This window comes from Diplotaxodon limnothrissa, linkage group LG9 (genome assembly GCF_057381915.1).
Source record: "Diplotaxodon limnothrissa isolate DT_005_m linkage group LG9, D_limnothrissa_male_GT1.1, whole genome shotgun sequence".
NCBI classification, from domain to species: Eukaryota; Metazoa; Chordata; class Actinopteri; order Cichliformes; family Cichlidae; genus Diplotaxodon; species Diplotaxodon limnothrissa.
Window position 1 is genome coordinate 13,658,545 of NC_140604.1, and position 27,197 is coordinate 13,685,741.

The 27,197-nt window shown below is 43.6% G+C and overlaps 1 protein-coding gene across 2 annotated transcripts in view; it reads left to right on the forward strand.

Annotated features, from left to right (window-relative positions):
* Positions 1-2,742: 2,742 nt before the first annotated feature.
* The window catches only part of LOC146625305 (gamma-aminobutyric acid receptor subunit rho-3-like), a 31,521-nt gene continuing 7,066 nt past the window's right edge, over positions 2,743-27,197 (forward strand). For both annotated transcript variants that reach the window (XM_085361988.1, XM_085361989.1), the window contains exons 1-3: positions 2,743-2,879; positions 10,522-10,634; positions 26,777-26,844. In XM_085361988.1, coding sequence (XP_085218114.1) covers positions 2,743-2,879; positions 10,522-10,634; positions 26,777-26,844 — 318 coding nt within the window. The remainder of the gene's footprint in view (positions 2,880-10,521; positions 10,635-26,776; positions 26,845-27,197) is intronic.

Sequence of the window (27,197 nt, forward strand, 5' to 3'; positions counted from 1 at the left end):
TCAGAGGAAAACAGACCAGACACTGAGACATGGAGACACGACTGACTGGGGAGACATGGAGACAAAGGTGACTAGACAAGGAACACAGGGAAGGCAAAGTAACAGAAACCGAAATCCTGGAAACTAAAAATAAACAAAGCAGAAAACCATGAATGACAATAATCTAAGAATATAAATTAACCAATAAACACAAAACCCTGTTAGTTGATCTTCATTCTTACTCCTTGTCCTCCAGTCTTTCTTGAACATATTTAATAATATCTGTTATCCTTTATCACAAGCATTAATTATAGATCGTAGCTCCATGATGTAGTTTTAACACATTTTCCATGTGTGGAGACGTGGAGACACAACGTGGAGACACAAAACCCATCCTCAGGGGGTCACAAACTACCTCAAGACCCAAATGGGAGGATTGCAAAATCTGTATAAAAATGAAACATGTGGATCCATCTGCAGTGGTAATGCCTCGGAGAATGTGGGAGCGGCCGCATACATGCACAGTATGTAAAAACGAACACAGACACTCTGACATCACACACACTGGTTTTAGTATTTTGGGCACCACCACAATGGGTCGGGTTTTTTGGAACCAGAAATGATCAAATTTGGTCAAGATAGTGGTGCAAGCATGGTTAGCACCCATACACTGTACAGGTGCAACACACAGTAATAGATTGTTAACATACAACAATTTCATTCACCAAACACTGGAGCACAGATTTTTTGGAGGCACCATAAAGCACTAACAACACAAACACAGTTTAGGGACAAATGCTAGAATACAATTGCCGGCTAGAGCTGCCTGTGACATGATAATTGTCAAACAAGTGGCCACGCCCCTAACTTGAAGTCTATATAAAGTTTAAAATGGTGCAAATAAAAAGATTTAAAAAGAAAAAGAAAAACTATAAATAATGATAACAATAAATATGTAACTGTTAAATGAAACCATGTTGCAAATAAGACAAGAGATTATGTAGATTTAGACACTCAAAGCTTTGAAACTTTAAATTGGATTGTAGCGGGGTGTGGCTTGTGGTGCCGTGCAGGGAAGGTGGATGCACCTGCACGGCATCCACAGTCATACTCGCCGACTTAAACATGGTACTGGGTCCTGCAGTAGGGAGGTTTTTCTCAGTGAATGTAGCTGGCAGAGAGAGAGAGCTGCAGCTAACAGTGTGTGAACAACAAACCATTATTAAAGAGATGCTGCAAAACATGAACGTGCACCTGGGTCTGCTGTCGGTTTGTTACATGGATACATTTAAATATTAAATGTTACCATCCCATAGCCTCACTTTGTTTGACTGTAGATCAAAGTGAAATTATTTTATTCAGTGATCAGGTTTTCTTGCCATGCACAGTTTGGACCGCTTAACTTGTACATATAAAACATATTGCCTCATACTTAAAACATACTGTGAATAAAATAATCTGTGAAAACACTGAGATTTGAGCTCATTTTTAAAACTCTGCTGCTCTGGCCAGGTTATGTGTCCAGGATGTGTAACCATGGTGATTTAGCCAGGCAGGTAAATAGAGCAGCCTTCATGAGACAGAAACTCTAATTTTACTCTAACCCATTTATCTCACTTTGTAGTACAGACGGTTACAGCCTGATACTGAAACAGTTTAGTTCCTCAAAATGGCTCGAGTTAATTAAAAATAATCGGTCTAATTAAATCAAAGGAGAACAAATGTTGTGAGAAGTGAAGCATTAATTTTGTGCTCTTCCTGCTTTAAAAACATGTTGCTGTGGCAGTGAACATTAACATTATTATTAGTGATATTAGAGTTCACACTTTTTGAGTATTTCAGACCTGCTGAAACTGTAAGAGGATATGTGTCATGTTGAGATCACTGAACTTTGACAACTCCCATGCAAAGCAGGAAATTCCCAAAAGTTGCTTAAATTACCCAAAACACATCATTGAAAAATGCAGTTTGTGTGCATTTCTGTGTTGCTGCACCGTTTGTGTGTTCAGGATTATGTCTTCCAGAGGTGTAAGCTGAGGAAGACGGTAGGTAAAGCGGGATTAGACACATTTCCCTCCACTCTAGCTCAGATTAAACCGCGGCTGAGCTTGATGAGCTATTGTTGTTTGTGCCGCTTTCAAACCCGTGCTTCATTTTCCCTCACAAATACTCCACCTATACAAAGTGGAGGTGTGCGCTAACCTCGTGCTTCTTTTGTCATTGTCCCACTGAGAAAATCCTGATTACTGATGAGTGTGCGTGTATGCATGTGTGTGGCTGTTTGTAGGTTAGTGAAAGATTGCTGTGGCTGTAGATAAGAGGATTAGGGTGGGATTAGTGTCATTCCTCTATCGCCGCGAGGAATAGATTCATATCGATTTTAATCAGGGATAGAGAGATCCACAAAACTGCAGAAACAAACAGACTGGGGGAGAGAGAGAGGGAGAGGGAGTGAAAGTGAGAGAGAGGAGAGCAGTAGATGATTTGGAGGGAAGGCAGAAGATTCCTGGAGATCATCGAGCTGGGATGTTCAGCTGGAAACTTGGGAGCTGCAGAGATCTACGCTGCAGAGACACATGAATACTTCAGGAACTTCCTCATGTTTTTGTCCTGGTTGGAAATCTCACTGACGTCCTGGAGGTCTCTGGTTGAGGAAACGTCCAGCTGCTGTGGGATGTTTGACCAGCGTTAGTCAGCAGGACTGGAGGAGAGATGGTCGGGATGTTAGAGCTGTGTCTGCTTTGGCAGGGAAACCTGTGAAGAATGAAGGTGGACGTACTCACCTACCTGGCTCTGGCAGCAGTCAGCTTTGTCGCCATGGTGACTGGTGGCCGCAGTTCAAGCCGCAGGAAACACAAGGATGTCTTCCTCGGGGAGAACAGCAAGTTCAAGTTTGGAGGGTGAGACAGACTCGCTGTTAGATCTGTGTGTTCCTACTGAGGCAGTTTGAGCCAGTAGTGCAGATGAGATGAGAGCTGACTTATTGTTTGTGTCTTATTTTGCTTTTTGGGACTTTAATGTAGATGTGTTGAATGTGCCGTCCTGCTGTTGGTGTTCAATTCAATGCTTCAGATCTATTTATGCTTAAAAATGTCTTTGTCTACTTGATTCGTGTTGCAAAGTAATCCATGAGATGTTTCTTCTGATTATGAAGAAAAACTAGAACAGTAGAACAAATAAAGAGGCAAATAAAATAGTAAAAAGTGTCTCTCACAGCTTCCACTAGTTCCAGGGTGCATAGAGGGGTTAAACTCCTAAACACAGCCCGTTAAACGTAGCCGTTCAGTTTAAGTTCAAGATTTGATGCTATCTGTTTTCTCAGTGATGGAGGGAGGGCCTGAAGCCACATGACCATAAGCCCAACCAATCAGTGCAGATGCTTTTTCTTTTTTTGTGAATGTCTCCAATTTGTATTTTTGAGCCTGAAAATTTTGCCTTTTTTAACATCACAGATCACAGAAACTGTGGTGATGTAAACTGGCTGGCTGAAGAGGTTTCTGTTTCTATTGTTGTGTTGTATACACAGCAGAACTAACAGCTAAAATGTGATATGGGCCCTGCACAGGGTAGAAAAGGTCAGACTGAGGAGAGCTGCCATACGGTTTTATTGGTACCTAAAGGAAACCAGTTGCTGCTGGACTTAAACCATAAAGATCCAGCTTTATGGTTTAAGATCCTTTTTATTAATCACTTATGAAATATGAGAGGCAGGATGATTGCCAGTCAGTCACATGGGCAACACACAGTGATTGGCAAACATTCAACCCTATGGTCAATGATAGAACTGCATGCATATCTCTGCACTGTGGGAGAACATGCAACCTCCTCACAGAAAGGCTTCAGCAGGCTTTCAGATTTGAACAAGGAGCCGTCTTCCTAAGAGACAACACTAACCATAAACATCTAAAAATGAATTACTTTTAGTCTGCGTGAACAGAACTATTATATTACTGCCTGCTGCGGTGGCCTTTTGTGATGAGGGAGCAGCTGAAAGTAGCTTATGTGGCTTTGTATGAGTTTAAAATGCAGATTAAACCTCAGAGACTTTACATTTAGGCTGTGAAGCTTTTAAGTAAATAGACTCTCCCCCACTGACATTGCTGAGTGATCTATTGATGCTTTATGAATTCTTTTCACTGTTACAGCAACACAATTATTTAAAGTTACTAGAGCTGACTGAGGAGCAGGAAGCTGAAGTTTCTGCAGCATCAGTTTAGGGAGAGCAGAGACTTACAGGAAAGTCTGTGGTTGTCAGGAAGCTGTGATTCACTTCTGAAGCACACGTCACAAAGAGGTTCCCATATGGGCTGCTGACTCTCACATCCCAGTTTTACAGAAAAACCACAGAGTCGGCTGCAAAGGAAATTTCACTTCTGTAGATTTCCTTTCATTTGCTTAAAATAAATAATAATGTGTAAAAGTAACGCCAAGGTTCCCTGCCCTTCACAGCATGGCAGGATTATTTTTAGTTAAAAAGTAAGTCTGCAGCACTTCACAGTTAAGTGGAAAAGCTGCTCTTTTTGCTTAGTCTGCTGTCTGCAGGAGCACCAGCCCACGGAGGAGTGACCACTGCAGGTTTAGCATATTGCAGATTTTGAAAGCTTGCATCTCAAACAGGTTTTGAATGGAAAAAAACCAGTAGCAGCCAGTTTTCCAGAATCAGTGAATGCAGCTTCTGTTCTGAGCAGCTCACGCTGTTTAATAAGCTTCTTCAGATTCCTGTAGGAGAACCAAATATGTAAACTGCCTGAATGGACTTCACTCTGTCTAACCTAACATACATTTAACACTCTGATTTCTTTATCTCAGCCAAATTCAATATAAATATCTACTCAATATGTACAGTAGTTTGCAATCTGAAGTACAATTTGTGCATAAAAATGTTTCCAAAGCATGTCCAAGCACAGACAGTTATAATAATATTAATGACTCTGCATTTATTCCATTTAACACACTTAAAATAAACACATAAAGCAAATAAATGCAAATGCAATAAAAAGAGTCATGCAATAAAGCAGTGACTGAGTTTGACCCTTTGTCGTTTACACCACCTGAGAGCTGATGTATGTGTTGCAACAGTGAGATAACAATATGACCTTGATCCATGTATATAATACCATAACGCAGCCCTCACTGTTTGTACAGCAGGTAATCTCTGTGAAATTAAAGTGCAAAAACAGCCGAGTGAGTACACAGCAGAGCTGAAATTACTGCGATAAAACTAAATCGGCCTGTGATTGATGTTTGAGGTCACACTAAAAATTTTCTTTTACGTACATATGTGTTGAATATATATTACAATAAATGTAAAGAAGGCGTAAATGAAGGTTTGTAAATGTAGCACAGAACTGCATTGAACACTTTCCAGTAATGCAGCAAATAAGCCAGTTTCCAACAGCGTTTCCTTTAAACGGAGAAGATAAAATCCCTAAATTAGATTTGATTAGTTGTGTGTGTGTGTGTGTGTGTGTGTGTGTGTGTGTGTGTGTGTGTGTGTGTGTGTGTGTGTGTGTGTGTGTGTGTGTTCGTTCAGTGGAGTATTACAGCGGCAGTTGTGGGTGAATCCTGCTGCTGACAGCAGGCAGCCTGCCCTCATCTGTCGCACTGACCTGTGCTTTTGTGTGTTCATCTATCTTTGTGAGGACCAAATGTTTCCAGCAGTAGCTCACAGCTTCTGCTTAAACTATTTTGCTCATTTCAGGCAAAATATTTCATTCTTGGACTCAACTTGAACAGCTTTGTATGAGTTACAGGGGACGACCCGGGGGTGTTAAGCTTTCACTGGGAGTGACCAGAAGGGACAAAATTAAGAGGAGTAAATCAAAGGGATGGCTCAGGTTGAGTGTTACAGCCCTCTGCAAACCCCAGCAGCATTCCAAGAGTCTAGGTGTTGCCTTAACTGGCGACACTTAAACCTGACAAAGTGTGGAAAACAGCATGCCTGAGTTTGAGCAATGCCTTCATGATCTCTGGGCTGTCATTTTGAGCTGAGGTTATTAAAGACTTTATTTATTAAAAACTTATAAAATAAAACACATTTTTCTACAAACTCTGGTGTTAGTCTCAACATTATTCTTTTGAGCATAACAGCAAGACTGAGATGGGTTTAGATGTGCAGAAGGATGGATATACTGGAAATGTTCAAAATAGTTCAGCTAGGAAGAAGAAGACCAGAGAGAAGATTTAAGGTTGTAGTGAAGGAGGAGATGAGACGCCGCTGTGGCGACGTCTAAAAGGAGCAGAAGAAGAAAGACTTTAAGACAAGTAGGAGCATTGTGTGTTGTTGAAAGCTCCTGAAAAAACTGAAACACAGTTGGTGCATTTTTAAGATTACATACAGTGTCCCTAAAGCCAGTTTAAGTAGCTAGGAATTGCACCACTAAAGCCCCCGCCTTCAACTGCTGCCCAATCCACAGAGCTTCTTTAAACTGGAAAGGCTTCAGCTGAGGTGGCATCTGATTAAGATGCCTCCTGGAAGCCTCCTAGCTGAGGTGTTTTGGGTGTGTCTAAATGGGTGAGGGCCTCAGGCTTTGCGCTCTTATGCATCATTTATCAATATGCTAACCTCCTTGTATGATAAGAACAAGCACAACTGTAACTGTATATATTTAACTAAATGTAGTAAAACCACTGTGCGCATCTATGAAAAGTACAATCCCTGTACTGGAAAGGTTATTTTTATTAAGGCGTAAGCATAACGAGAAGGTTTTTTTTTTCAATTATTAAAAAGGAAATTATTATTTATCACTTTCATTCATGCTCATTATTAATACTCATGAATGCGTTTGTACCAGCATTTTCAACTTTAGCTGATTAAGGTAGAGTTTTTCTCCAGAAGCAGATCAGAGGCTGAGCTCAGGTTTGGAGACAAAGTTAGAGAAGTGAGGCTGACATGGTTGCGACATGTGCAGAGGAGGGAGCTGATACTGGTAGGGTGAGATACCATCTGTCAAAGAGAGCGGTAAAAGAACAAAGAAGATGAATGTCTTTCTGTGGTTGCGCTGTGACCTGTCGAGGGGATAATGCTCCAAATCAGCTGAATCAGACTGTGAATGTTGGTTTTTAAAAACAAAATATCAGCAAATAGTTCATTTTTTTTAATCACAAAAGTAAAATGGACTGCTTTTGTCACTTTTTCAGTCACACACATCGGTGACCTTTGGATTTAGTATCATCCCCAAGGACATGCGAACCAGGAGAGGGAGGAATCAAATCACAGTCCTGCTAAAATCCTCTAACCTGCTCCGCCTGCTAAACCACAGGGACACCCACTGTGGCAACTTCACAATGGAGGTTTTATCCAACCAAATTTCAAAAAAAAAAAAAAAAATTAAGTGATTTGAGCACAAGACCTGTACTTTCAAAGGCCATTAACGAATACTGAATTGTGTAGTTTTACAAAAAAACAAAAGGAACTTTTAGGGGAGAAAAATTTGTGTGAGTCAGAATTTTCAGTATCTGAATGCATTTCCTCCTCCAGCCTCTAAGATGTCAGGACTTTAGAGTTTTATGTCTAAAACGAGAACTCTTTATTTCATTTGAGCAACATTTTTTTTAAAAACATCCAGGGTTGATTGTTAGTTGATTAAATTAGCTTCAGGCTTGAGATTAGCGCTACATTAGGTTTGTTCTGGCTGGATTTTGGAGTGTTAGTCAAGGTTAATTTAAAGGATTATAGAAATAGGATTTGGCTGAAATTATTTTTTTTAACCTCACAATAACAGAGGAATGAATGTGTGTTTGTGTGTCTGCGTGTCCATGTGTGTTCTCCTTGATGTGTGTCGAGGTGTGTGATTTTTAAAGAGGCTTTTCATCCACGAGCGGAGAAGATCTCAAACAGCTTCCATCGCTTTTACCGCTGCATGTTCACCTTTGCACCGCACATCTGTGCATGTGATTACCACGTCCACACACACACGCATGCAATTCTGCATGTATTACAACCGAAAGTCAGTTATGCTTGAGCTATAATTACACTTTATGCATCCTAAATGTCGTCTCTCTGGGGCTCCCTGTTTGAATGTGGGTCCTGCATAACACTATCGCCTGCACTATGACTTTGTTCTTTGTCATTTGCAGACAGTTTCAACCAAAAACACTCGACACCATTGACAAGCTGCTACATAAGAACCTTGCAGAGTTCCTACAAGGTTGTGTGTGAAGACTCATTGTTCACTGCTTTCTCAAAAATCTGGTTAAAAGCTCTGTAAACATTTCATCCACATATCACAGACAGCATCTGTCTCAGCATCAGAGTCCCCTCCATCCAAAATCCACACGATAAATCCAGAAGCTTTGGAAGTCCCCTGATATCAACAAAGCCTCACAACAACCTCATGATGAAGGTCATAAGTTGCATAAAACAAGAAAATCTTATTATATATTATCTACAGTTTGATTAGATTTAGACTTTAGGCTTCATAAGCTTTCTACGCGTGTGCTTATGTTTTGTTTGTTTGTTTGTTTCGTAAATATTTGAAGGCGTTTATCTAATTGTGTGGTACTTTGCGTGTCTCTTTTAAGCACATCTGTTTTGGATTGTTTGTATGCTTACATGTAAACATTATTTTCTCCTTGTGGTAGATTCGTGTCCTTTGTCTTGTGTGTCTCTCTGTGGTCCTTTGGGTTGTTTGTGGGTTCCTATGTTGTGGTCTGGTTTAGCTGATTTGTTTAGCATTGTGGTTGTTTCTTTTTTCGTTCGTTTGATTAGTTTGTGTGTTCAAATGACGTCATCTTGTTTCTCTTTTGTAGAAATTTTCCATTGCGTTGCAGTATTGCATGGTGTCACATGTGCCTCTGTGCTCTGTGCCTGGGGTTATTAAGCCTTACCAAATTGAGCATTAGTTCAGGCAGGCCACAAAGTCAAACCCACCTGCAGTCCAGGCCAATGTCACTCTGATCTCAAAGCTATGCAAGGCTATGCATCAAATTCTCACGTAGATTGTGTTGTTTAAGCTGCTTAAGCCTGCCCGTATCTGCCCCGTGTCTTTCAATCTGCAAACCACTTTGCAACCCAGCTGCTCTGAACTAATCCACATCTGGGGGAGATGAAAGGGTAGGAAAGCACACACAGAGCACACATACAAAATGTATCCATTTAACACTGTAGATTGAATTTTCCCAACATCCTCTTTGTTGCATCGCATGAGATTTAATATAAAACTTTGACAAAGACCAAGCAGCAGCCTGAGAGTCAGTTCCTCAAAGTGAGTCAATCCCCTCAGGCAGCCATGTAAATAAAAGGTCCGTTCTTACAGTAGAAATGAAACTGTGTACAGCTTGGTTGAAACAGTTCCGGTGTCACAGCTGTTCTGCTCTGGTCTCCCCTCATCCTGCTGTCCTCGAACAACTGAACCACACTGATAAATACACATTTCTGCAGGTGGAAGTAACGATCGCTTACTGGACCGGGCTCAATTATATGAGTATTAGTGTTGATGTAGCAGCTGTAGAAGTTTTGTTTGTCCTTGCTGTCTTAGCATGATAAACAATAGGTTTTTATTGTAAATTTTAATTTGATTATCACAGTCCGGATCCATGCTTGATGGCTTAAATGGTGATTCGAAAGTAGCCTAAGGTGTGTCCAGACAAAACAAACTGTGAGTGTTTTCAATTTTTATATATTATTTTATGTGTTATTAGATTTTTTTTACCATAATGCTATTCATATTATGATATATGTAGTTTAGTATTATATATGTTGTAGTTTAAATTCTAAACTACTCTACACTCTTTTTATACTACCGACACTTTATTCACCTTTCAGTCACTTTAATTTTAAAACTGTATATTCTGTGTATTTATTATCTCACTCTCATTGCCTGTTCTTATTGTCCTTATCGTCAACGTTATGCTGCTCTGTTTTATGTTAATTGCCCCTTGGGGATAAATAAAATCTTTCTGAATCTGATTCTAATATTATAATAATAACAAATGAATTCAAATAATACTGAAACTAATAATAAAAAGACTTTAGAACATTAAAAACAAAATTGAAATGATAAACCTCACTTTGGATACTAAACTGAGCCCTGCTGTTTTTGCCATGTACTGTAAACATTTTAAGCCTTTTATATTATAATGTGTGTTATAATTGTATGGAGGATTAGTCCTGACTTCTCCGTGAAGGCCAAGAAGCCACCTCTAATGGTCCATGCAGCTGAAAATGCTCATTATCTGTGTTTGACTGTTGACTCTCAGCAGCTGTGTTTATCAGGCCTGCAGTAGCATCGAGGTTGTTTTGGAACATAATAAAATGCTTTGTGTTTTAGTTAGATGGGGAATATTTGCGAACATGTGTGTGTGTGTGCACGTGTGTTATTTTTTCATGAAGCCCAGACATGCCTTTGATTAAGGTTTTGGTTTTAGCAGGGCTAGAGAGAACTGCATGATGGGAAGAACAAAGAGTAGGAAGAAAACTACAAATTGCATTTTTTTTTCTAATCAAAATGTGCAATTAATTCAAGGACATAACTAATCACTCAACATGATGTGTGTCTATGTGTGTGTGTGTTTACGTCTCTGTGTGTGTTCTCTCTGCAGACGTATTGACTACAAGCTGAAGAGGCAGGACAGCACCAAAACTTTACTAATAAAAAGTGAACAACTGCTGAGGATTGAAGAGCACGACTTCGCCATGAGACCAGGCTTCGGAGGTCAGGCGCACACACACACACACACACACACACACACACACACACACATAGCCAAAGAGACAAAGGCACTCCTCATTTCATCTCTGATCCCTGATGATTTAATCCGTTCCCTCACACATCGCCTAACAGAGAAAAATCACTCCTCGCTCGCTGTGGTTTGATGTGATGATGGCCATTGGGTCACACAAACAACGGATGTGATAAAAACAAAATATTACCCCAGCACTGACCCAGATATCACCATCGTGCAGCAACACCAGCATCCGTGTGTGTCTGTGTGTGTGAGAGCTTTGGAAATACAGTAGGACTCAATGTGCTCTCTCAGATGCAACTGTGCATGTGTCTGTGTGTGTTTCCAGAACATAATGAGTGTGTGTAGATGTGTGAGTCGCGGGGGTTCGAATGCATTAATCTGGATTATATTCCAGGTCTGGAGCAGATGGAGGGGTGGGCAACAAAGTGACGTCTGCAAAGAAAATCATCGCTATCAAACACACGACAATGCATTTATCCACACAGATGGTTCATGTGATTCCATCATATGGATTCAAATATTAATGTATGAACTTGGAACGCTCCGTGTGATCTGTATTGTATGTATATTAGTGCCTCTGTGTGTTTGCATTAAGGGATCAATGTACTGATGGTTATTATGCAAAACCAGATTTGGTGTTCAGCTCGAGTTCTGTGATTTTCATTGTTGACTTTTTAGGATTTTGTCAGATTTAGATTTGAGAGAATCTACTGAAGGTGCACTTTTTTATTTCGTCATCATCTTTTAAAAAACTTTTTAAAATAGACACTTAAAAAACTGCACTTCCTTGAATGTCCACTTAAGGCTGCTGCCAAAAGCGAGTCAGTGCCCATCGACTCCCATATTAAAATGTCCAACATTAGAGGAGAAATAAACATGTTTACAGCCTGCTACAAGAAAGGTTTTGATCTTTGGTGACAGCTTCTCCCTTTGTGGCATTTGTGCAGCAGGTGAGTATTTTAATGACTCGTGTGCTTAAATTACATTTAGGTTTAAAGTGTGGATTGGGCTTTGAATAAATTTTATGTAATAATTTCCCTTTCTGCTCTTTTTAGTCTTTTTTTTAATATTATAGTTTGTTATAAGGTTATTTTACTAATAGAGACCCTCCAGGATGTCTGTGCCTCAGATTTGGATTTTATTAGTTAGTTACTCAGCATTAATGAGCCGTGTCTGCACTGTATCCTTGCAATATACAGCAAGGACTGTTTCCACTGGTTTGATTTAATCCAAACCATATAAACAAACTCCGTTGATGATGAAGCCAAGCATGTGAGCTTAGAGCTGGTCGTGAGCAAGATTAATGTGGAGGCAGAAACGCATCAGGAAGCGATTTTGCTGGAACATCTGTCAGGAATCGCTGTGCGGCAGGCAGGAGTTGGACCCAAAATGCAGGACTCAGACTCGGGGAGGTGAACTCAAAACACAGCTTTATTTGCTGGGAGAACAAACATACAAACTAGACTAAACTGGGAAACCATAAACTAAGAACACACAGGGAGATCCACACACAGCATGAGGGACGACGTCACGCCGAACAGAGGGAGACGCAGACAGAAATACACAGAGGGTAAACGAGGAAAGTGGGAACACACGGGGAACACAGGTGACACTGATAATCATAACGAGACAGGGCGGGGTGAACTGAACATGACATGTACGGGCGTGAGAGTCACAAAGTAAACAGGAAGTGCACAGAGGTTCAGACAGGAGGAGAGAGAGCACGGGGAAAAACACAGACATAACGGGCTGGGGAAACATGGAATAAAACATAAGGAGAGACGAGGGCTCACAGATACACAGAGGGGCACACAGGGGGTAAAAGCCATGAAGGGAAAACACTTAGGGAACAACACAACAGGGCAACTCAGAAAACATGGCCTAAATAAGGAACAAAATACAAACATACAAGAAAACTAAGAACACTGGGCCAACATGGCCCAGGACCATGACAGTACCCCCCCCCCCCCCCCCCCTCAAGGGCTGGCTCCCGACAGCCCAAACCCGAAAAAACAAAAACAGAAAACAACCCACCCAGGGCGGGAGGCGGGGGACCAGGACGGAGGGACCAGAATGGGAAACAAAAACAAACAACAGAAAACACAGGAGCACATGACTATAGTCCAAATAAGGTTCAGGGGGCCGACCCAGAGCCCACAGGCACAAGAGTTCACGGGCCACACGGTCGGGGGGCCGACCAGGCGGGTGGCACAGGTGACAGAGTTGGCCCGGAGGCCGACCGCGCGGAAGGCAGCGGCGGCCCTCCAGTCTCAAGCATGCTGGCCATGGCCTGGTGGGCACAGGACCAGACGAGGCAGGACCAGACGAGGCAGGACCAGACGAGGCAGGACCAGACGGTGGCGATGCGGGGGCCGGACCAGACGAGGTTGCAGAGGCTGAGGCTGGACCAGGCGGAGCTGCAGAGGCTGAGGCTGGACCAGGCGGAGCTGCAGAGGCTGAGGCTGGACCAGGGGGAGCACAGGCTGAAGCCGAAGCTGGGCCAGGCGGAGCAGAAGCAGAAGCCAAAGCTGGACCAGAAGCAGAGGCTGAGACCGGACCAGGCGTAGCAGAAGCAGAGGCTGAGACCGGACCAGGCGTAGCAGAAGCACAGGCGGATGCAGCCGGACCAGGCGACGACGAGGCGGTCGCAGGTGGCGGCTGAACGGGCCCCTCGGACCCTCCAGCTGACGAGGCGTGAGGCTGGACAGGCCCCTCGGACCCTCCAGCGGAGACAGGAGGCTGAACGGGCCCCTCGGACCCCCCAGCGGAGACAGGAGGCTGAACGGGCCCCTCGGACCCCCCAGCGGAGACAGGAGGCTGGACAGGCCCCTCGGACCCCCCAGCGGAGACAGGAGGCTGAACGGGCCCCTCGGACCCCCCAGCGGAGACAGGAGGCTGAACGGGCCCCTCGGACCCCCCAGCGGAGACGGGTGGCTGAACGGGCCCCTCGGACCCTCCAGCGGACGTGGCTTGAGGCCGGATGGGCTCCTCGGGCCCTCCAGCCGGAAGAGACGGCTGAAGCAGAAAGCAGTCCGAGGCGGAGAGAAAGCTCACGCCATTCCTAGCAGGCTGCTTCCCAGCCTGTACAACTGACGTGGAAGGAAGCTGAACGGGCTCCTCGGGCCCTCCAGCAGACGTGGCATGGTGCTGGACGGGCTCCTCGGGCCCTCCAGCTGACGTGGCATGGTGCTGGACGGGCTCCTCGGGCCCTCCAGCTGACGTGGCTTGGTGCTGGACGGGCTCCTCGGGCCCCCCAGCTGACGAAGCAGAAGGCTGGACGGGCTCCTCGGGCCCCCCAGCAAAAACAGTTTCAGAACCAGCAGGCCCGGGGACCTCTGGAAAACACGGAACAGAACCAGCAGGCCCGGGGACCTCTGGCAGGGACAGAGCAGGACCAGCAGGCCCGGGGACCTCTGGCAGGGACAGAGCAGGACCAGCAGGCGCACGGGCCTCTGGCAGCGTTGATGCTGACTGGGGCTGAGCAACACATAGGTTAGGCTCAGGAGGCAACAGTTGGGTGCAGTCCTCGGCTGACTCCTTAGCCCCCAGGGGTCCAGAGTCAACTGCGGGTTGAAACTCGGACTCTGGGGAGGCCCTGGAGGTAGTAAATGTCTCTAATCGGGCCAGCTTTCGAGGGACGAAAACAGTCCTGTTGAGCATGTTTTCCTGCTTAATACGAGTGAGAAAAGTTGGCTGCTCAGCAGGAGACTGGGTTGAGAAAGACTGAAGTGACCGTTGTGGTGAGAATGAAACTAGTGAAGGAGCAGATGATTGAGCTGCAGGTAACGGAGTAGCTAACTGGGCAGCTGACTGAGCTGAGGGCAGCTGAACAGCGAGCTGGGCTGCTGAATGGGCTAACGGTTGAGGAGGTGTTTGTAGTGAGCGTGATGCAGGGGGTGGTATAGGCTCCCCTGAGCCTCTAGGGCTCGGTTTAACTAGCTGAACGAGTTCAGAAGAAACAGTTCTGCTTAGGCTTCTCTGCTCTAAGAGAACAGGGCAGAAACAGCCCGTTAAGTCCCCCTCCCCACTCTTGGGTTGCGAACCCACAGCGTCATTCATAGATTCAGCAGTACATGTCAAAACTGAATTCAAACTGTCCGGGGTTAACTCTGTATCGACAGAAGAGTTCTTAGCAGGCTCCAACAGAGGGTGCACAATCAGAGTTTTGCCCATGCATTCTGATTCTTCAGCGGAAAAAGCATCAACATAATTAGTCAGGGAGTCTTTTCTTTCTACGGGGCCGGGGTGAATGTCCATGGAACAAACCGCCTTCACCTCACTACTCTTAGCCGTGAGAAGAAAACAGTTCCCATTACTATTTGCAGGTGAAGCAATAGGGGTACAAGCAATAGGGGTACAGTCAACATCACTCACCATTGCCTGCTGTTCTGACGAGTGATTGGGCTCCGGTTGTAGTGAGGAATGACGGCGGTGGCGCCGCTTCCTCCTGGCGGCAGGGGCTGAGGCGACAGGAGAAACTGGTGACGATGGAGAAAAGACGTCCTCGTCCTGCGACCACATCGCCGCCAAGCAGGAGGCAGGTGAATTAAGCCCTGAGCGGCAAGAAGTGGAGCTCTGTGGCCGCGGTGCAGAAACGCCTTTCCCCTGTTGCAATTGCTGCTGTACGGCGGCCGACTCCGCGGAGAGCTCCTTGTGTTGCGGCCGATGCCGATGCGGCGGCTTCGGCGAAGAATACTGGGCGCGGACAAAGGCTGCAAGCTCCCGAGCCTGTAGCACCTCCTGGGCTTCATGCAGCTGGTCCATGAAGCCCATAAATCCCTTTAGTGTGCGCAAATGAGGATTCCCCTCCAGGATCGCTTCTATAGCGTTAATCCCAACTGCCATGGTCTTAGCGTCCTTAGTGAGGGAAACCCGCTCGATCAGGCGGTGGACGCGGGAGAGGTCATGTTCCCGGGATGAATCCGCTGGGTCCATGTTGTGGTGACGTCGTACTGTCAGGAATCGCTGTGCGGCAGGCAGGAGTTGGACCCAAAATGCAGGACTCAGACTCGGGGAGGTGAACTCAAAACACAGCTTTATTTGCTGGGAGAACAAACATACAAACTAGACTAAACTGGGAAACCATAAACTAAGAACACACAGGGAGCTCCACACACAGCATGAGGGACGACGTCACGCCGAACAGAGGGAGACGCAGACAGAAATACACAGAGGGTAAACGAGGAAAGTGGGAACACACGGGGAACACAGGTGACACTGATAATCATAACGAGACAGGGCGGGGTGAACTGAACATGACATGTACGGGCGTGAGAGTCACAAAGTAAACAGGAAGTGCACAGAGGTTCAGACAGGAGGAGAGAGAGCACGGGGAAAAACACAGACATAACGGGCTGGGGAAACATGAAACAACCACAAAGGGAGACGAGGGCTCATAAATACACAGGGCACACAGGGGGGGGAGAGAGAGCACGGGGAGAACTTGGACATAATGGGCAGGGGAAACATGGAATAAAACATAAGGAGAGACGAGGGCTCACAGATACACAGAGGGGCACACAGGGGGTAAAAGCCATGAAGGGAAAACACTTAGGGAACAACACAACAGGGCAACTCAGAAAACATGGCCTAAATAAGGAACAAAATACAAACATACAAGAAAACTAAGAACACTGGGCCAACATGGCCCAGGACCATGACAACATCTTTGTGAAACTGAATATGCTGATCATCAAGAATGAGATTTCCATATTGGATTGATCAAGGCCTTGTTTAACAACAACTGGGGAAAGACAGTGGGTTTACTGACACAGAGAAGGTTCATGGATGCAGTGAGGGAGGACATGCAGAGGACTGCTGTGGCAGAGGAAGATGCCGGCGACAGGGTGAGATCGAGACACGGGGCCCTGTAGCGACCCCTACATGAGCAGCCAAAAGAAGAAGAAAAGAGGACAGTATTAATTTTGTGTATATGAACAAAAAAATCATCTTTGAGGCCACGAAAATAAAATCAACAATAATATCGTTACTGCCGCCTTCTGATGTAACACATCCAACGTGGAAACATTTTATTTTTAGACAAGAAAAAGTATTTTCTTAAAAAAGTCTCGAGCATCATAGTGTCAGTGATGACTTTTCTATCTTTTGTCATCAGCAGTGGGAAATGCGTTTTTCCATGACTTGACTTCTGGCTGGTTGACATGTTTAACACATAAATACTAAGATCAGACAAAGCCCTCTGCTATGGATGGCAGATGTTTGCATGTGTTTTGTCAGGATGGTGATTTCTCATCATTTAGATAAACTCTCTGTGTGGAACAAAAGCTTTAGTTGATTTATTAGCGCTGGCTTTCACACCGTGCCAGTCGTTGTCTGAACTTGTCTTCAGACTAAAGGCAGAATTAAAAGAAGCCGCTGTTGACAGCTGTTTGAAGCCAAGGTTCAAACTGCGGTCTCCACCCGATCCTGAAAGGTTTGTTAGAGGTTTTTAACGTCATTATTTGCACGACCACAAAAGGCTGCGCAGAGTGAAAATCTAAACACAGGTCTTTTTGACGTTTTAAGGACAATGCAGGCATTTTTCTGCTGGTGACAGTCTCTTCCTTTAATTCTTCCACTGATCATTTTGTTCTTTTTATTCTTGCTCTAAACTTTTTCTGCTGGTGACAGTCTCTTCCTTTAATTCTTCCACTGATCATTTTGTTCTTTTTATTCTTGCTCTAAACTTTACTCATCTTCACTCTGAAGCTTTTACTTTGAATATTTCCTGTGGGTTTATTTCATAGATAATCACAGTTTTTGTGAAGTTATTTTCTCAATTCAGGACTTTTAAAACAACAAAAAGTAAATGTAACCATGAATCTACAAAATGAACCGTGTTTCTAGGACACACCTTCACAGACACACAGCCTGCTTGCTGCTTTTGTATGTTCCTCTATATGCCTGGTCTGCCGGCGTCTTTGTGGTCCTGCCTGCCATTCAGGGTGGGAACACCAAACGCACCACTGTCTGCCCCATGGCCCTGCGGCATTTCCACGGACTATAATTTTATACAGAGGGAAATATCAGCATTTTTCTCCCTCAGATAAGCCTATAGCTTCTGTGTGTGTGTGTGTGTGTGTGTGTGTGTGTGTGTGTGTGTGTGTGTGTGTGTGTGTGTGTGTGTCTTGAGAAGCTGAAGAGCCAAAACCATCCCCTCCCCAGAGTCCTTGAAGGGCAGACCAAACTCCAGAAATACTCCTTATGGCATTTCTCGATACCTCTTTCTCATGTTTAGAACTTTTACTGTTTCTAAATCAAGGTCAACCTTTAAAGGATGTCTATAAACTTAAACTTGTCCCCATAAGCTTCACACATGTGTTCCAAATGACACGTCATGTTGCCAGATGCTTGCGATTTACTATGAGGGCTTGGATTATGCTGGTATCCAGTCAAGTGGTGCTATACTTTGGCTGCATCTTCCCGCTCTGTGCGCTCACTTGGCTGCAGTGTCAGGTACAAACCTGACATTTTATTGGCAGATTCATTGCTGCCATCATAACCACACCTCGGAGCATAAAACAAAAGAAAAGGTTTTGATTGCAGGTGTATCCAAAATATTTGATGACTTCTGAAACAAAGTGTGGCTGCTGCTGAAATGATAGATTATGAAAGCTCATTTAAATGGTTTTCTTTTTGTTTTGTTCTTCTACAGCGTGGAAGTAAATGTTCCAATACTTAATGTCTGTGAAGGTTCTCAGTCATCCAGGTCATCGTAGTCTAAGGAGCTTGGAAAGAAAAACGTCTGCATTTCTTTAAGTTGCTTGAAGATGTTTCACCTCTCATCCGAGAAGCTTCTTCAGTTCAGCTTCTTCAGTTCACTCTTTCCAAGCTCCTTAGACTCCAATACTTAATGATGATATGAGCTGAAATGGGATACAGCAGGATAGTCATATTAAATGTCCTTATATCACAGCCACATTGTTTTGTTGTGCTGTTGTTCATTAATACAGTAATCGGTAATCTCAAAAACATATATGGTCACACTGTACAGGACCACAGCAGGACTTTTGTAAGTTTATAGTTCATATTTTCTTTAGTTTTCATTTAAATTTAATTCAAGTCTGCCTCTGTCGCGAACCAGAATCTGATAAATTATTCAGACCGGCTTTATTTTTCTGCTGTAAATGTAATGAAACCTTTAACTCTTAGGCTACTGTTTCACATTTTCTGCTGCCTCTTTTGCTTCTGCCTCAGGAGAATATCTATCCTTAATCCTCCTTACAAAGCTCTGATTATCTCGGTATTTGCACAACAACAACAAAAAGTCGAATTGTGGCCATCACCTGACAGCATATTTGAGCGGAGACTAGGAATTCAGAGGGAAAATGCACCCTAACTGTACAGCGAGGTTTCCCTAAAGGTCAGCTGTGATTTAGGGCACATACACCGAGAATGTGCATAGAGACAGAAAACCTGTTTTCAAAGCCTTTTGCTGTAAATTCTGCAAATGTCTTAAAGTGTTTCAGACAAAGATGCAGCATTACACATGGTTAGGCTTCGGCAGTATGGATTCTGTAGTCTGACGCTCATGTTGTCTGAAAGCTGCCTAGAGATTCACCTCTTAATCCCTGTCCACCTCTCACCTTCCCCCTCGTATGATTGGCGCCGATGGAAAGTCAAATGAGAACACACATGCGGCGATGAGGCTCCAGAGAAACATCCTGCCACCTTAAAACTGCATTATGCCGCTTATGACTGCATGGATTGATCCATCTGCAGCGTTGTGTTTGGGGATTAGGGCGACTCGTTCTGAAACGCTGAACACACAAACATTATGGGGCAAAAAGCTGGCCGTTAAAGCTGCACCAGGCAAGGTTTCATGTTAAGCTAAATCTGGAGCAAATCACTAACCGAGAAAATCATAACACTACTCGAATAAAAGTCCAGAGTGAGATTTAGCGGCCAGCAGGACAATGAAAGGAGAGAGCAGAAGTGAGGTGGAAGTTTGCTGCCATTAAAGGTCGCATGTGGAAATATTCTGGTTTTAAAGGCGAGGTAAAGAAGCAGAAGAGCTCACAAGAGACGTTTGCTGATTGTTCCGGCTGATATCACCTAAAACCACCAAAGCACTGATAGCATCACAGTCTCAGTGTTGCTAAACCAGGCTCAACAGGGACTTAAGAAGATGTTTTCTCCCTCTTTCCTTGTAGCAGAGCTAATCACATGAGCTGATAAGAAAAAGAAACAAAAAACATGTTGTGCAGGTCAGAGAGGCTTTGTGACAACAAGCGTCCTGCATGAAGCCAACGAGGAAGTGGCAGGGTCATGGTCCTGGGTCTTTTGATCCAGTGCTTTGTGTTTTTTATTATTATAATCTTGTGTTCTAGTTTGCTCCTGTTGTGTACTGTGGTTTAGACTTTTTAGTTCTTTGAGTTTGGTTCTGTGTTCCCTCTGTTTAGTGTCTGTACCATGTCTCTGTGCATTTCCTGTTTTATTGTGAAGGCCCGTGTCTCATGTGAGTGTATTCTGTTTGCTTCCTTGTCTCGTCTTCCCTAATCAGCTGCGTTGCCGCCTGTTCCTCGTTCCCTCTTGTGTCTGCCTGTGTATTTATACTGTGTGTCATCTTGTGCTCGTCGCTGGTTCGTCTGTGTTAGTTCCCTGCGTCATTTCCTCGCATCCTGTGTTGTCTTCCCATTTTTCCCTGCGTCTCTGTGTAAAGGTATCAGGTCTATGTTTTGGTAGCTTGCCCAGTATAGGTTGTCTTAGGTTCTGCACATCCCATCATCACACGGCTTGTCCCGCTGGCCGTGACAGGCAGAAAACCGCCTGAGGCTGAAAAACAGTTCAATCCCAATCAGCAGCCTTTCATTTTCAGCCATCTCGCCTAAAACATTTACTGGTACTATTTGTTGAAACCAAATCTGAACACAAAACAGATCTTAAACACGGTAAACTTTACATCCTCCTTCGTGTATGTTATCTTGTTTACTAAAACAAAAGTGTAATTCCCTCCATTACACCTGTACTGGTGATGATACAGGTGTCTGTACTGCTAGCCGCATGCTAAAACTATCTTCTGCTAAATAAGTCACTGACTTCTTGAAGTTGATGCCTTTTGGAACATTTTAGAATATATCAGATAAGTGAAACAGCTTGTTGTGTGGTTATTTGTACCTGGAAGGTAAGACTGAGCAAAAACTGTGCACAGCCACAGCTGGCCATAGCCACAGCTGGCTGCACGGTCACCCCTGAGCCATGGTCACCCCGTGGCTCAGGGGGTTGGGAAGCGTATCTGTAACTGGAAGGTCGCCGGTTCGATCCCCGGGCTCTCTGTCCTGGTCGTTGTGTCCTTGGGCAAGACACTTTACCCTACCGCCTACTGGTGTTGGCCAGAGGGGCCGATGGCGCGATATGGCAGCCTCGCTTCTGTCAGTCTGCCCCAGGGCAGCTGTAGCTACAACCGTAGCTTGCCTCCACCAGTGTGAATGAATAGTGGCATTGTAAAGTGCTTTGGGTGCCTTGAAAAGCGCTATATAAATCCAATCCATTATTAAAATGTGAGCAGATCTGATCTCCTGAAAGCGTGGTGGTGAGTGCCACTCACCAAAACTGCATGTGGATTTTTTAATTCATCACCTTTTCAGGTCTTCACCCGTATAGAGTTATGCCCTTTGGTTTACGTCATTTTTCTGACACTTTGCAGCGTCTGAAGGTTTCAGACAGTTGGCCGGCTGGTTTCAGGTCTGCAGCATAACTGGTGGTCCAGGAAGAATCTCCAGCATGTATGCATCTTGTTTGATACAGTTCAAGAAGTCAGTATCATGGTTAGCACTAATTAGCAGATATTTGTGTCTGAACTCACACAGTCTGTAAACGTGTATTGCTAACCAAGCTTGGCAACCTTAGCTGATCATTTACATGCAATCACAAGGTAATGACCAGCAGCAGCTTCCAGAAAGGTCAGTGCCAAAGTGCTAAAAGCTGCAGTTTAGACTCATGTCACAAACAGGTGAACAAATGAGCAGTATGGCAGTCTTGCAGCAACAAAGTCTCATTAAGGGACAGCAGTCAAAACAAACAGTCAAGCCTATTTGCACACAGCTGACCAGAACCTATCCAAATATACATACTTTACCCAGCTGAAAAAGCCTAATGTGCTCAGCATACAACATAGTCAAGTACCTTTCGCATCAAGGGTTGGACTTTACTGCTTAATGATCGCATTAAAATGTTTGTCGGCAGCTCAAATAAGCCCGAACTTGACCTTGGTGTGCAGTTTTAACATTCTGGCACTCAGAGGTTTAGAGGATACATTTCCTCTCAAACAGCATTGAGGAAATTGTTCAAAGGTGTGAGTCTGTTCTACGTCACGGTGAACCATAACCATGTTTTTAATTACAAATGATCAGATGAGGACAATACAGGTGCAATTCCAAGAGTCCAAGCTCTTTAACACGGTGTTTAACAAAAAACTGTAGCGATAGCTTGTGCTGGTATTAGCTGATAGCTAATATTCAAATATATTAGCTGTCATTTGTTGTGTCATTTGTTGCTTTATTTAAAGAAAAATGTTGTTCAGATTTTTATTTTATTTTTTTATACAGTATCGTTACAATAGTTCTTCAGAGCTGATATCAAACAATAAGACAGGGTTTAGGTTATAAATTAGGGTTGAAGCTCCTTTGCATAGCACAAAAGTGGAGAATCAGCTGTGGCCTCGCTTTGCACGTCTGCCTCATATGTACTCGGACTGGGTGTGATGTGGGAAAAGGAAAGCAGTAAAGAGCCAGGAGAGGGAGAGCGAGTGACCTTCTGTTGCAGGTTTTTCTTCCTGACAGCAGTCGTTGTCGGGGCTACATTAAATTTTTGGTCTCCACTGGTTTTATTAAGTCACACAGTCACAGTGTGTGTGTGGGACTGTGCAAGAGAGAGTTTGTGTGTCTGTGTTTGTGCATACTCAACTTTTCAAAGATTTCCAGCAAGGCAGTTTATTTTGCATCTAAACTGGATTAATGCAACGAAAGAGCATCGCCGGACGAACTCTTCCTGAACACTGATGACTCATGTCTCCCACTGTGATGTTATCCGTTGGTTTACAAAGTTAGCTTCAATTTAGCAAATTTCCCATCTCAAAGGAAAAACATAGCCTGGGTTACTGTCCAAAAAGAACATGGTGTTGTGTAAAGTTTTAAAAAACTAATGACTCAGACCTCATTCTCCTATGAAGATGGTGCACAGCTGGCTGCACTCAGCGATCCTTCAGCCCTCAGTATAAAAGCTGGAGTAGAGGAGAGAGCTCTGGCAGTTTAAAGGTGGCTCGCCCTAGAGAAACATGTGTGCCAACCTTGTGAGCTGTTAGTAACAGTCACCTCCTGCCAGCACTTTAGCTTTTTGCTGTTCCACCCCCTCATGGCCTGGCTCTTTTTGGGGAGGATGGAACAGCTGTTTCTCACAGATACCTGGTGCAGTTTTAGTTTCAAAATTCTTGGTTCAAATAGGAATTTTTGGAAGCAGTGACACAGATTCTGCCTGATTCGCAGTAACAAAAAAAGCATCAAAAGCAAATATTTGAACTGGACCTTTTGTATTTTTATATTTTTTGTGGTCATTACAATAACTGTTCTGCGAGGTCTGTCAGTCTGCACTCAGAGAAAGTAACTTACTGTGTTTTAGGGTACAAGGCTTGTCACCAGCACAGTATCCTTTGAGTCAGTGGTGTCCAAACCCAGGCCTCGAGGGCCGGTGTCCTGCAGGTTTTAGAGGTGTCCTTGATCCATCACAACTCATTTAAATGTCATTGGGGGGGGTCATAGACAGACAGAGAGCTGGATTGCATTTGTATGGAGGTGTGGTCTCACTCCTGAAATTCAGATAGATTATCTCCAAAAAATATGGCCTTAGTTTCAAGGTCTGAATAGTGACATCATTATTGTAACACTGCATTTGTTTTTGGTTTTTTGGCAACTAGGGAGCAAAACCTGAAGACTTCTGATCTCACATATCTGTGGGAAAATGGCCCCAACCTCGATAAACACCCCTCGACACCCCGTCATTCATTTCCGGTCAAACTGAATAAAACACTGAAGTTCATTAACTGTATTCTAAGTGTCAGAAAGAAAGATTGCCCAGGATATGCTCATTGACTTGATATGTGAACATGAGGATTCACAGGTAGCCAATGCAGTTATAAGTTTGCTGCTATTAAATGTGTTTCATTGCTATGAAAACATGTCAGGCAAAACTGCAATATGATGGGAATTTTTAAGACCACCTTTTTAACCACTCTCTGCTTCCAGCCTATAGTTATACGAATGTAAGTATGGCAGGACTTTGAAAACAATAAAGTGGATGATAGTCTTCTTCATTTAAAACTCTACTACTGTATATGTAGCTTGACTCATACTGAAGCTTTTAAATCATGAATTATGGAGCCTTATTCATGTCAAGAAAACACTACCCACACTAACATTCCACCCACTCCAGTCACAGTGCAACAGCAGAAATGGAAAGTTCACATATTTTGAGCAGTTTTGCTTGAAAACCGCTGTTTTCTATACCGTAACCTAGATGTCCTAAGACATTCCCATTTAATCTAAATTGGCCCGGATTAAATAAAGACATCTAAGAATGGCAACACACGCTAACAGGCTGAAAGAGTGGTCGGAGCTGGTTTTCCTTCTGTGCATTCTCCTCGTTGTTAACCTTTTAACATTACCTCCAAATGAATGGAAACATTTTTCTCCAGCAGAACGGCAGTGAAATCATTGTTGTTGCTTGTGGTCGGCGCAGGAATGAGCTGTTTTGTCTGCAAGTCGCAGCTGTGGATATATCCTAAAATTAACAGCATAGAATTCCAAAGGAGAGCACGGCCACTAGGCACTGTTATGGGATGGACAAACTTCTTTCCTAAACTTTGTCATGATTGCTTTGTGGAGCAAACAGTGAGCGAGTAACCATAATTTAAGTGCTGCTTTTTATGATCATTGGTAGGTCGCAGAGCCCTCCAGCTATGTGTGTTCTGCTTGTTTATGTGCGTTCAGCCTTTTTAGGAGCCGTTAAACAATCTGCTGATGAGGAAGATGGGGTGGGGCGGGAGAGATGAAGACAGATGTCAATGGCTGCACAGGTGAGTTGGTGCCAAAGACAAAGGATGTCACAACACAAAATGAGGTTTCCAGGTCAGGACGGGTGATTGGATTAAAGCAATAAACGAGAAGTGACTGATCCTGATATGCTGTTAAATTATTATCGGTTTTTATTCTATCCCATCTCACTGTAGGACATCAAACAGACACTAATATCTTTTCAGGCAGGCTTCCGGTGCTGTTAAAAAAGCCTCTGCCTTAAACATACCAGTACTGAGCCCACATTAAAAATAGTATTTTTATTGTTATCACAGGATAGTTTTCTATTCTTTTTTTCCTTTAACTGTGAAGGCATGTGGATTTCTATGAGCTGTGTTTCTGTTTGCACTCCACTGTGTGTATTATGTGTTTCACTAAGTGAGAAACTTAAAAAAAATTTCAGTTGACAAATTAGATCCGAGATTCCAGGATCGTCTGTTGCTGTCGTATGACAGTATGGTCCAGCCCTGCAATAACTGCATGGATTCGTCCAACTTTATTGCTTAGAATTTTTTGTTGACAGTTATATTACATTTGTCTTTATTGCAATTTGATAATGTCAATTAAAGCTGCAAGCAGCGATTAAAGGGCCCTTGCACCTTGGTGCATGCAAACATGGGTGTGTTGCAGTCGAGGCATTTCCTGCATTCGTGTGGATGTTTTACACCCTGGATTCTGACTGACAGCAGCACAAACTAGTTCCTTATCAATTCCTGTGCGCATTATCTGGCATTCAGGAACCACTAATCATGTGTCATTGATGGAACGCACAATAAATAATTGTGTTTATTGCCAAATGTTGTTTTTCTTTTGCCTCCCAGTGGTGATACAACTGTGGCACCTAGATGTCTCCAATCTGAGGTTTCTATCAAAAATGTTCAGTCTGTCCTAAACTTGACAATCTACCTTTGAGTTATGAGATGATTTGTCAAATGATAGAAATACAACTTGCTGGCAAGAACATGCTTCAACAAAACCACAGCTCATATTCATCTGATTAAATCTGTGGGTGGAGTTTGTGTCCTGGGTTTGTGGGTTTGTGCCTGAAAACAGCAAAACTGTCCTGGGTGTTGATTCAAACCCAGGACTTTCACAGCCTTTCTGTGGGGAGTTTGCATGTTCTTCCTTTGCTTCCTCACACGGATCAAAGACATGCCTCTTAGATGTGGATCCTAAATTCTGTTACAGCCCGAGGCCTTTCGTGGGGTGTGTGTGTGTGTGTGTGTGTGTGTGTGTGTGTGTGTGTGTGTGTGTGTGTGTGTGTGTGTGTGTGTGTGTGTGTGTGTGTGTGTGTGTTTGTGTTTTGATGCAGGAGACTGCAGGAAGTGCCAGTGTTTTGCGAGGCTAGTTAAATGTTGGTTTTGTGACTCTCTTCTTTGTTGCAGCCAACAGGCTGGTTGTAACTTGACTGTTGATGGTGTAAGTAGCTTGGAAAGGAAAGCGTCTGGACTTCTCTAATTTTCTTGAAGACTCTTCACCTCTCATCCGAGAAGCTTCTTCAGTTCTAAGAGCAAATGGTGGAGAGTCCCAGATTTTAAGCCCTTTGGGAGTGTCCTTCTCAGAAGCTTCTCAGATGAGAGGTGAAACATCTTTAAGAAAATTAAAGAAGTCCAGATGCTTTTCTTTCCAAGCTCCTTAGACTACAACAAAACTGGATGACTGAGAACCTTCACTGACATGTTTGGCTGTTGATGGTTGTTAACCCTGGAGTAGACGATGATGAGGGTCCAGGGTGTGTCTTATCCAGTGACAGCTGGGATAGGCTCCAGAAAACCTTAAATTAAATGGGTGGTGCTTTAGAATCATTCTGTCACACCCACTTGCGAAACCCATGAAATATGACCCATGTGTCGAGTCTAAGTTTATAACTTTTTACGGTTTACACCATTCACACACCCCACTCACACACAGAATTGTGACACCCATAAAATATGTGCAGAGGTTGAGCTGCACAGTTCTGACTGAGTTTCTTTACTAGCACTGATAAATAATTTATGAGTTAATGGCATTAAAATGAAATACTTTCCATGCCTTTGCTTTAGGTGCGCCCATCCCCGTAGGCATTGATGTGCAGGTGGAGAGCATCGACAGCATCTCAGAGGTCAACATGGTGAGGATTTTTAATGGCATGTCACAGAGGAAAGGACCCAAATGCAAGATGTCACAATAAAAGTCCAAAAATCAAAAATAGGAAAGACAAGAAATAGCAAGATCCATACATGAAAGGTAGGGTTTTGAAGGAAGGCGAATAAAAACAGCTAGATAACCTGATTTAGGAAAGTGGCAAATAAATCCAATAGAGAAAAAAGGAAGCCCGGGAAGTGAGAGGATAACTGAACACAGGAGATACTAATTGGACCAGTAATCAGAAAGGGAGTGTGACTAACAGGAATGAAGGAAGGTCACAAGTAAATAATCATAAAAGAGGCTGCCTAAATATATTCCTGAAAATGTTGGTTAAAT